This window comes from Lygodium microphyllum, chromosome 27 (assembly GCF_053477565.2).
Source record: "Lygodium microphyllum isolate KBCC chromosome 27, Lygodium_microphyllum_v1.1.10, whole genome shotgun sequence".
In the NCBI taxonomy this organism is placed as follows: Eukaryota; Viridiplantae; Streptophyta; class Polypodiopsida; order Schizaeales; family Lygodiaceae; genus Lygodium; species Lygodium microphyllum.
In genome coordinates, this window is record NC_141161.1 from 74,886,374 (window position 1) to 74,898,573 (window position 12,200).

General features: G+C 43.2%; 1 protein-coding gene across 3 annotated transcripts in view; it reads left to right on the plus strand.

The window, feature by feature from the left end:
- Nucleotides 1-12,200, plus strand: part of LOC148012474 (uncharacterized) — a 111,101-nt gene that overhangs the window by 58,464 nt on the left and 40,437 nt on the right. The window contains exon 3 of one of the 3 annotated variants that reach the window (XM_087669473.1): nucleotides 11,993-12,120. The exons of 1 other annotated variant lie outside the window; for it this stretch is intronic. In XM_087669473.1, the coding sequence (XP_087525599.1) occupies nucleotides 11,993-12,120 (128 nt within the window). Of the gene's footprint in view, nucleotides 1-11,982; nucleotides 12,121-12,200 lie in introns of all 3 variants that reach the window. One more of the 3 variants, XM_087669474.1, reaches the window with a different exon arrangement.

Below are 12,200 nucleotides of genomic sequence, written 5' to 3' on the forward strand. Positions count from 1 at the left end.
GTTTTGTGATGAGAGGAGTAGTAAGCGTCAGTTGACTGCTCCTTATACCCGACCCAAAAGAATGTGTTGTAGAGTGTATGAATAGGACTATTCAGAAAAGAGTTCACATTACATATAGTCAGGTAGACTTATCATTGCACTTTTGGATTGAGGTAGTTACTTCTGCTGTTTATTTGATTAATAGATTCCCATGCACTGCACTTGGTGGTAAAGTTGCAGAGGAGGTATGGTTCAGTAAACCCTCGCTCATATACACACTTGTGAGTCTTGGATATGAAGCTTTTTGCCATATTTCCAAAGATAAACACAATAAGTTGGATTCGAAGTCTATCAAATGCATCTTTCTTGGATATGGCGATACAAGAGAGATAGACTATCGCCTTTGGGATATGCAAGCTCGGAAGGTTATGTGCAATCATGATGTTGTGTTTCATGAGGATGCATATGAGATAAGAGCAGGTAGTTGAGATACGTAGGGCGATCTTTTAAGAGGAGCCTTCTGTTACGATATAGCTCGTCTCAGTTAGACAGCTCGTAGTTGCTAATGATGCTTGTTGTGCATGATTATAATGTCAGATAGAGACGATAGGCAGTGCAGATTCCACAATTGGCTTTGGAATGCTCTGCAAGAGGCTCATGTCCTCTTGATTGTTTTGAGCCCTCTATGCATTATATCTTGGTGATGAGCCCCTTATGAGGAGGCTATGCAGAGGTGATAGTCACTCTTGGGAGAGTGCCATGTAGTTTGAGTTTGATTCATTGTAGAAAAATCATATGGGACTTAGTTTTCTTGTCAAATGGTAAACATGCATTGCCATGCAAGTGGGTATATAAGTCGAAGAGCACTCCTAGTTGCTCTAAGCTAGCATACAAGGTCTGTTTGGTTACAAAGGGCTTTAAATAGAACAAGGGAGTTGAGTTTGATGAGATATTTTCCCCTGTAGTCAAGATGACTACCCTTCGCTTGATTTTGGCCTTGGTTGCTTAGTTTGATCCAGAACTTTATCAGATGGATGTGAAAATGTCTTTCTTACATGGAGACATGAAGAATGAGGACATTTATATATAGTAGTGTCATGAGGACACGTATTTTTGAAACCTCACTTAACATGTGGATTAATTTTTAATCACATGATTAAGTAAATGTTGCACATGTGAGGTGCAACTGGGGTTAGAGTAAATTTACGAGCCCCGGACTCCAGAAAATCATGGGATGTCAAAGGCAAAAGTTGCTATAAGTTATATTGCATAGGTACTTGGTGGTAGTTGGTGACACTAGAGATGTGGCGTTTAATGGTAGCTAACGCTGATCAAATGGTCAAAGATGGCACAGAGACTTGGGAATGGAAGATGCCTATCCAATTTAATTATTGGCCAGTCAGATTAAAGGTAATGGTCAAAGATGGCAGAGAGACTTGGGAGTGGAAGATGCCTATCTAATTTAATTATTGGCCAGTCAGATTAAAGGTTGAAAATTAATATTTAATGATGGATAATGTTGAAAAAACCATTTGGGAAGGTTGCCACTTGGCAAACTTGCCCATACAGGTTGGTAAAAGGTTGGAGAAGAGGAAAAACAAGATATTCTTGTTGTAGCAAATGTGGAAGAGTTGTGAGCAACCATGGCCAGCCTATTTTCAGCCATTGCAGCCAGCCACGAGTGAGTTTTGAGGAGGTGATTGGAGATTCATACCCTCCACAGCTCGGCGATTGCATCCAGGTACAAAGATGATAGTTGATGTGGATGCCTCAGCTGTAGGCAAAAGCATTTAATGCTGTTGTGGAAGAGAAGCAGCTGCATTTGATTGATTTTTAGTCATTCTTCGCAACAAAACTCTGAATATTCTCTCTCTACAACTTTTTCTCTCATCTTCCAGCCATTTCACAGCTTTGCTTTGAAGATCTCAGCATTTGGATCCTTGGATATTGAGAAATTGCAAAATTTGTTGGGTATTTGACTCACGCCTCACTTACGCCTATGCTTATATGGGAGTGTCGGTGATCAGTAGGACATTGGGGCACTTTTTACTCTCGGTAGGAGAGGTTTTTTCCCCCAGACTTATAGTCTTATTGTCGCATGTGCTTATGTGCTTATGTTACACACTTATGGGCACTTAATGTGTGTTGGGTGTGAACACCCCCTACAACCCTAAGGTTTAAGGGTTGTACTTTGTACTTTCTGGTTACACTCTTTCAGTCTATTCTCTTGGGTGTCGTGCTTCACTCTGTCTCTCACTCTCACACTGTCTACTGAATCTCAGCTGCACCTCGATCCGTCCATCTCACATTTGGTATCAGAGCGGTCTGCAGTCTGCAGACTGAAGCTCCCACTGTCTGCAGCCCCCGCCAGTATTCCCCTGTACCTGCGTGCTTCCAGTGCACCTACAGGAGCTGCCAGCCTTGCGTCTGCTCAGCGTGCACAGGGCGCTCGTCAGTTGCCAGCAGGCCTGGACGTCGTCAGCCTTCAGCTCGCCAGTGCACAGTCGCCACAGTCGCCTCCAGTCGCCAGCGCCACCCGCCAGTTGCAGCTCGCGTCAGCCTGCTCGTCCGCCAGCGCGCAGCTTCGGATGCCACACATTCGTCAGACGCCACGTTAGTCGTCAGGCGCCACGTTAGTCGTCAGTGCATTAGCCTGCTCGTCCACTAGCGCGCAGCTTCAGACACCGCACATCGTCAAACGCCAGGGCCACTCGTTTCCTGCGCCGCCTGTCGTCAAACGTCAGCGCTAGGGCCACCCGTTTCCTGCGCCGCCTGTCTGCTACACGTCAGCACTGTCGTCTGCATCTGACCAGCGTCAGCAGTCTGCCTACACCGTCTGACCAGCGACCAGCAGTCCGCCCACACCGTCTGACCAACACGTCAGCCTGCTCCACGTCAGAAATTTTGGGGCTTTTGTGTATTTTGAGGACAGTTGCATATGAGCTGCTGATACAGTCACAGAAAGACTGTTTTGACAGACATTTTGCCAAAAAATTTTGGGGATTTTGATATTACAGTGTTGCTGAGCACTGTTTGCACCTTGGGAAGCGTGCATTGCAGACAGTTTTTGACAGAGTACGCCCTTGCACATTAATTGCAGAAGTGTGTTTGCTGCAATTTCTGGAAATTTGCAGATTTCCAGTCCATACTGCTTTGACATTGCTCATTTGTCTTTGGAAATTTGTCATTATGGCAAATCAGGGAGGTGATGTCTTTACGTATGTATCCAAGGAAGACAGATTGGACGGAAACAATTATTCGCTATGGTCATTCATGATGAAGAATGTATTAGTGGCCAAGAATTTATGGGATTATGTCAGTGGAGAGGAAACTCGACCGGGAGTTGTAGCTCCCGTTACTCCTCCTCCCCATGGCGCACGTGGACAACGGGGACCTCAGCCTGCTCCACCTCAGCCACTTCCTCCAAGAACTGTAGCTCAAAAAGCTTGGGATACACGTGATGCACAGGCCTTGTCGCTGATTGCTTTGGCAGTTCAGCGGTCCATCATCCCTCACATTCGTTCGGCATCTTCTTCACGAGATGCATGGTTGACTTTGAAGCATATGTTTGCAGGAAAGAATAAGACTCGGATCTCTTTCTTGAAGAAAGAGTTGGAAACTTTGAAGATGCATGAGGGTGATTCTATGCAGGATCACTTAAATAAGATTCAGGACTTGAGGGAGCAGCTCATGAATGTAGATGAGTATTTTTCGGATGCACAGTTGATATCCACCACCTTGAATTCCTTACCTCCTTTGTACTTGTCTTTTCATACTGCATTGAACCTCACCATGAGGATTGCTGAGCACCCACTCACTTTTATTCAGCTGGTTAGTTTGCTTCTAGAAGAGGAGCAAACAAGGAAAAATAGTGGTGTGGATGCTATAGTCTCTGAGCAGGCTTTTGTGGCAAGACAGAAAGGCAAAAACAGCAAGGTGAAAAATGCTCCACAGAGTTCTGGCACTTCGGGCACATTGCAGAATCAGACACAAGGGGGACGCAAGCTAAAAAAGGAAAATGCCATTATTGTAAGAAGCCCGGCCACTATATCACTGAGTGCAGGAAGCGCATTGCCAAAGAGAAGGAGTCAGGAATGTCTGTTTCTACTACTCCTTCCACTGCTAGTGGGTCTGCGTCCTTTGTTGTGGACAGGGACTATTGTTTTTACACTTGCAGTTATGACATCTCTTGGGCCGATAGAGCACTTAGCTCTACAGAGGATGCTGACACTTGGTTCTTTGACAGTGGTGCTTCTAGGCATATTACATCTCGCAGAGATTTGTTTGCTTCAGTTAGTGCATCTCCCGTTGGGAAATCGGTACAGTGTGCCAATAATGCATCATACCTTATTCGTGTTATTGGGGAGATTCAGCTCACAGCCATTGATGGCTCTATTCTCTGCCTGCAGGATGCTTTGTTTGTGCCTGGAATCATAAAGAATTTGCTTTCTATTTCTTCTTTGGCACGTTGTGGTTTGCAGGTCACCTTTGATGATGACCGTTGCATGGTTAGAGATAAAGAACGCATGACTTTGGTCTTGACAGGATCTTTGTGTCATGGTTTATATGAGTTGGATGCTCTTTCAGTAGATCAAATAGCATACTTGACATCCACTCTTACTCCTGCTATGATACAGGCAGAGTTATGGCATGCTCGTTTGGGGCATGTAAACTTTGGCAGCTTGATGCTTTTGCAGCGTACTCAGATGCTGGATGGCTTACCTCTCTTGGAGAGACCTCCCGAGTACTTATGCGAGGGATGCATTTTGGGGAAAATGCATCGTTTCTCATTTCCTCGTGATGTTGCTTTCAGAGCAACAACCAGATTGCAGTTCGTGCATTCAGATGTTTGTGGGCCTATGCAAACCATGTCATTGGGCGGTTGTTATTATTTTGTGACATTCATTGATGACTTTCCACGTTTTTGCTGGGTCTACTGCTTGAAAAAGAAGTCAGAAGTGTATGATGCATTTTTGGCTTTTAGTGCACTTATTGAAAATCAATCTGGATGCAAGATTAAGACTCTCTGTTTGGACGGAGGGGGGGAATACATGTCCTCTATGCTGAATTCCTTTTTGCAGCAGAAGGGCATAGTCCATCAGTATACTACTGCCTGTACTCCACAGCAGAATGGGGTAGCAGAGAGGAAGAATCGGTCACTCATGGAGATGGCCAGATGTATGCTGAAGGCAAAAAGCTTGCCTCATAGTTTTTGGATGGAAGCAGTCATGTGTGCTTGCCATATTTTGAACAGATGCCCTACCAAAAGCCTTGAAGACCATCACACCTTTTGAGGCTTGGAACAGCCGTAAACCTTCTGTTGGTCACTTTCGTACCTTTGGGTGTCTTGCCTATGCCCATATTCCACAGGTACTTAGAAAAAAGTTGGACAACAAGGCTGTTAAGTGCATTTTTATGGGATATAGCAATGAAAGCAAAGGCTACAGACTCTATGATCCCGTTACAAAGAAGGTTTTTGTCAGCAGGGATGTTGTTTTTGATGAAAAATCAGAATTATCCTTGGCTGCTGCCCATTACTTTTGGTGATTCAGCTGGAGCTTTAGAAAATGAACCTAATGTTCAGCCAGCTGCTCCTATGGAAAGTGCAGAAATTCAGCCATTGGCTGATCGGAATATTCAGCATAATGCTGCAAGAGCTTGCACACAGTCAGGATGATAGACAGCTACCTAGATGGTATTTGCAGACTATGCAAGATAGTCCTTTGGATGAACCCATGGCTGGTCTTACTAGAAGGCAAACTCGTTTGCATGATTCAGCACATACCATGGAGTTTGTTATGGCAGCAAGTACTTTTGATAATGAAGAGCCTAAATGTTATGAGGATGCACAACACAGTGTGCATTGGATGGCAGCAATGCAAGCTGAATTAGATTCTATTACTAAGAATCAAACTTGGGATTTGGTGTCCTTGCCATTTGGGAAGAAAGCCATTGGAACGAAATGGGTCTACAAACTGAAAAGGAAAGCAGATGGATCCATTGATAAATACAAGGCACGGCTTGTAGCTAAAGGCTACGCACAGAAAAAGGGCATTGATTATGAGGAGACATTTGCTCCTACTTCGCGTATGACGACCATCAGGTCTATGATTGCTTTGGTTGCACATTATGGTTGGACAGTGCATCAGCTAGATATCAAGACTGCATTTTTACATGGGGAACTTTAGGAGGAAGTTTATGTACAGCAGCCCATTGGTTTTGCAGTTGAAGGCTCAGAACATTTGGTATGCAAGCTCAAAAAGGCACTATATGGTATTGAAACAAGCTCCTAGAGCTTGGTATGCAAAAATAGATGCTTTCTTGCTTGGTCAGGGGTTTCTAAACAGCTCATCTGAGTCTACCCTTTACGTATGTAAAGAAGGGGGATCTATGCTGATTATATGTCTTTATGTTGATGACCTTTTGCTCACTGGAACACATGCTGATCAGATTTCAGCATTCAAACAAAATTTGCAGCAAACTTTTGACATGTCTGACTTGGGAGTTTTGCATTACTACTTGGGCATCCAGTTCATACATGATGCTCGAGGTATTGGGCTATCAGAGTCAAGGTATATTGGACAGCTTCTTGAGAAGTTTGGCTTACAGGATTGCAAGCCAGTTTGTACCCCCATGGAACCTGGACTGAAACTGTCATTACATGATGACAGTGATTTGTTTGATATACATACATATGCTCCTGCAATTGGATGTCTTATCCATCTATGCAACACTAGGCCGGACATACAGTTTGCAGTTTCAGCTTTGAGCAGGTATATGCATCAGCTACGTATGTCACATTGGCAAGCTGTCAAGCGTGTTTTTCGTTACTTGCAGGGTACTCGATCTCTTGGGTTGCTTTATGCCAAGGGGGGACCACTGCAGTTACATGCTTACAGTGATTCTGATTGGGCTGGTGATTATGATACACTTCACTCCACTAGTGGCAATTGTTTCTTTCTTGGCTCTTCTTGCATTTCTTGGCTTAGCAAGAAATAATCCATTGTTGCCACATCGTCATGTGAAGCTGAATACAAGGCAGCTTTCACTACCACAATTGAATGCGTATGGCTTAGACGCTTGCTAGCTGATTTGGATGTATCTGTTACGGAGCCTACACCTTTGTTCATTGACAGTTAGAGTGCCATTGCAGTGGCACGGAACCCAGTGTTTCGGGCTCGCACGAAACACATTGAGATCCATTATCACTTTGTCAGAGAGAGGCTACATGCAGGTGATATTAGCCTTGTCTATTGTCCTACCACCAGTAATGTGGCAGACATCTTCACCAAAGCTCTTCCTCGTGACAAATTTGAAGCGTTTCGCGATGCTTTAAATTTGATATCCTTTGGTGGCGGATGATCCTTGTACTCTTGATCACTCTTCACTCCAGGGGGGTTTGTTGGGTATTTGACTCACGCCTCACTTACGCCTACGCTCATATGGGAGTATCGGTGATCAGTAGGACACTGGGGCACTTTTTACTCTCGGTAGGAGAGGTTTTCCCCCCAGACTTATAGTCTTATTGTCGCATGTGCTTATGTGCTTATGTTACACACTTATGGGCACTTAGTGTGTGTCGGGTGTGAACACCCCCTACAACCCTAAGGTTTAAGGGTTGTACTTTGTACTTTCTGGTTACACTCTTTCAGTCTATTCTCTTGGGTGTCGTGCTTCACCCTGTCTCTCACTCTCACACTGTCTACTAAATCTCAGCTGCACCTCGATCCGTCCATCTCACAAAATTCTCTACTCTAAACCCTAATTTACAGCAGAAATTAGGGTTTAGTAGCAGCCTAGGGAAGTGTGCCAGAAATTGGAAGCTCCAAGACTTGGAATTTTCAGGGCTGAAGGTGAATTTTAGCTAAATTCAGGTGGAGGACTAGCCAGCCATTGAATTTGGGGCATTTCTATCGTCTATGAAGCGGGTGAAGGCCAATTAAGTGTCCGAATCAAGGTGTAAAACATTTTGAAGACTTGCTGGTCACTTTGGATAGCAAGGGGAGTTTGGATTGTGAAGGGGATCGGGAGAATCCCATTGTAAATTAACTTCTTCTTCAATAAAGCTAAAGAAATACTGAAAGGGGTGCCAATTTTGGGGCCAATCGTGTGTGCATTGTCTAAGATCAGTAAGTAAATTTGTATTTTCAGATTTGCATTTATTGTTTGTTGTTGTAATTAAGTTGTAATCAGGGATTTACCACCCATCTACGGAAGGAAGATTGGTTTCATGGTTCCATTGTCGGGATACCATCAAATCCTTTGAATTGGTGGGCCAGTGGTACTTGATTGCAACTTGGACTATTGCATTATTGCTGAAATTGTTCTCAGCAGTGAATTATAGCAAGCATGTCTTCACATGGTGATACGGGATCAAGTTGAGAGGATGCATCACTCCCTTGGTCAATCTCGTGGTGAAGGGGGAAATGCAATGACTATTGTTGGGCATGGTTCTAAGCATAGGCAGTATGCTGAAAACGTGGGAAATGACCCAAATGTTGGCACTTCAATGCATAAAGAGGCTGATGACCAGCAAGGGGCTGAAGAATTTGATGATAGCTTCAAGGATCGAATGCGTACAATAGAAAATCTTTTTGCTGAATTGGCAAAGGATCCCCAATTTACTCGATTCTTGGTTTTGAATTTTATATTTGTATGTACAAAAAGCTTAGTCCAAGGTACTATAGACCATATGAAGTAATCAAAGTATGGGAAGGCAAGCCTACAAACTTAAATTGCCACCCCATATGCTACTAGGACAATGCTTTTCAGCATGTGCAAACCAATCGTCTCCTACTTGTGCTACTCCCAAGGGCTCAATGATATACCCAATGCAAAGAATCTTCTTCAAATTTTTATGCACTCTAGGAGACAACTTAATCAATTGTAGGAGGTTTACATTCGGCTTAACTTTGCAAAGAGAATTTACTAAATCAAATTCATGATAGCTAGCAAGAGCTTGCCACTTGGGCATTAGCTCTTGCACGATGCTTTGATATGTAACTCAGCTTTTAAACATTTCTAAATTATGACTCTTGAGTCTTTAAAGTTTAATCATTAGAGTTTTAACTTTTCTTGGTTGTGTGTAGTGTGCTCAAGTCTTATTTGCAGCATTGATTGGCCTTAATATATCTCACACTATTTATGCAATATAATGTTGAAAGTGTGCTTTAGAGTGTCTTTGAACACTTGTGAAGTTGTTTAATGCATAATTATTTTTAAAATGTCAAAATTTATCTATTTTTAGTTTCCCGTTCCCCTATTTCTAGAACGGGCCTCCCCTGTTTCAAGTGCGTTTCCGTTTCCCGTTTCATGTGGCTATGGCGTGATCTCATGCCGCATAGTAGTCAATGAGACGAGTCCAATGCTTAGAAGCAAGGGGAAAATGTTGTAACTGAGAGTGGAACTCAGGAAGCAACCCTTGTATAAGCTCAACATTGGCTGTGGCATTGCGGGCTCTCCAGTGATGGATGTGATCATGATGAGCTAGGCATAGACTCAAGACGAACGACTAGGTCCCAAAGACCTTGTCATTCAAGCACTTATTGCATGAAGTTTGAGCAGGTGGTGAAATTTGACCTGTTAAAACAAGTCTTATCCGTAAAGACATTCTTGGCCATAGCAACAGGAATGGTAGTACTATAAGCAGGATAATGTGAGTAGGAAGGATAGGGTGGGTAGGATAGGGAAGTGGAGTACACTTGGGAATTAATCTGAGAGTGCCGCATGAGTAGCCCATGGAGGAGAGATATGGACACGAGGGGGCAAATATGGAAATCCCTACATAGAATTGACCCATGGATTGTGTGATGATGCACCATAAGTAGAGGATGGGAATCCCTGTGTCCGAAAGGTTGATAAGTGGGGAGGGGAGTGATTAGGGGTAGTGAGGGGGAATCCCATCATAGCCGTCTCAAGTTGAAAAGAAGTGCTCACTTGTGGATATGTGAAAGGCATTTGTCCTAACGATGTACCATGGTGCAAAGAGGTAGTGAAGTGAGGGTAGATAGAATGTGGTTTGGAGCTTTTGGAATGAAGAAGAGAGGAAATCAAGGTGTAGATTAGAGGAGGGTGGGATGGGAGGGAGTTGAGAAGATTGGTTTACATGCTCAAATGAAACAAAAGTTGTAGATATGCTTGATGAAGGATGTTTGCTTTGAGAGCCCCCTCTATTGAAGTTTACATCCAGATCTTGTACACCAAAAGAGAAATAGGAGAGGGTTTTGATTCATATGATTCAAAGGGGTTGTATGAACTTAATATCAGACCTGGCTGAGATGAAGGAGATGGGTGGCAAGTCGTACCAGATGTCGTATGTCCTCCATGATCGGAGAGGTGATCAAACTCACCAATTTGTTTGGATGTAGAAGCAAAGTTGGTAGGAGTGGTGCAAGCTCGACTATACGTGATGTGTGAGCATTATTTTTTAAACTCCTCTGTCACGTGATTGAAATTTAGAAGAGGAGAAGAAAAAGAAGGTGAAGGTGAAGGTGGGGTGTCGTCTTCCTTGCGGAGTCCATAATGCCTCCTCAGGGTCTCCATTGATGGAGAAGCTGGGCAAGACATCGTGGGATCCCAAGAAGAAGGTGTTTGAGACATTATGAATCAATTACGTGTTGTTTGTGTACCTCGCACAACCTCCACAATATCCGTAGGATACTTTTTACAAGAGCATCTGCTGTGATACCATGTGAAGATATGCTAGGGTTTACACTAAGGAAACATAGAGAATATAGCCACGAGTGAAACACAAAAACTCGGACAATGACGTGCAAAACTCAAATTCTAAATGAAAAACTCAAAACTCAAACACAGACAGACAAGGGTGCACAAGACATCGCACGTATTTATGGATTTGCATTATCTTTTTGTGCTCAAAATACATAAAAATCACCCCTTTTTTTTGGGCTATTGTTTTCTTAACATGAGCAAGGTGCTTTTTGGCCTTCTATTTTCCAACTTCTAGCTAAATGAACTATTCTAAGGTTTATACCAAAATATTGCCTAACCCTTTAAGCTTTGCACAAGGGTTACAACGGAAAAAATAAATTGTGCGCGCGCGAATGCAATAATTCCATGCTAGAGAGCGTCCAAAAATACAATAATTCCATGCTAGATAAGTGCCCGAAATAATTTATCCTTGCGCTTAGGTACCATTTCTATCTTTTAGCTAGGTGGTTTAGGTGCTACAATGGTGAGAGTTACATTTCTAAAACATACATCCCAAGGAGCTCAAATGTAGAGATATTTGTCCTATGTGTATCAAGCCCCTTAGATAGGTGGCCACACAGTGATTCCTTTTGTTTCTGGTCAAAGTACTGGAGTGCTATTGTATCACACCTTAGTGCCACATGGGATTCTCACTTGATGGTATGTTTTGCCTCCCTCACACCCCCCACCTCCCTCTGCAGCTTTTGCTTAAATTCTGACAGCCTTGGGAGGACTGCTTGTTGAAGAATTCAAGTAGTGGCTAAGGGGAAGAAGGGGTCCCAAGCAGTGCATGGAGGGAAGCATGATAGGGCTTGAGGGTGTAAGTGAAGTAGAGGGCTGGGAGACTGCGATTGGCTGGATAAGCAAGCAGCAGGCGATGGAGCTGATAGGCTACAACTCTGTACATCTTTGTTTTCATGCAGGCTATAAATTGGTTCAATTGTCATGTGCTCTCTCTTTTCTCCTTTTACTGATTGTTTGATATATGGCAAAACATCTCCCTAAGTTCTATTATTTTCTCATTGATTTTGCTTCCATGACTCAGTTTTGACTGTAGATTTGTGAAAGCTTACTGATACAGTTTAGGCATGCTTTAGTCTCAAACGATGCAAGACAGGAAGCTATTATCCTTATGGTCATGATGACTCTGTTTCTATTCTCATGGTTTTATATCGTGACATCTTGTAACCACTTTGTTTCTGAGTTTCAAAAGACCTGCTGTGTTTGGTAGGAGGTAACATTTTTTTCTGTTGTGAGGCATTGCCTCTGAGTTTGAAGGCAATCTTATGCCAGTTTGTTGCAGGCATGTTCCAGCTTTATGTGAGCTTGTGGCTAGACTTTTCTCTTCGCATCAGGATGTGGATGTTGATCCTCAGAATGTGATAGTCTGCTGTGGTCAATCTGAAGCATTTGCTGCATCTATATTAGCTGGTTTGGTCTTGTTTCTTTTTAGACTTTAATTTAGCTGGACAGTTTATTTATGTAACATGCTGTTAATGGTCCACTACTCT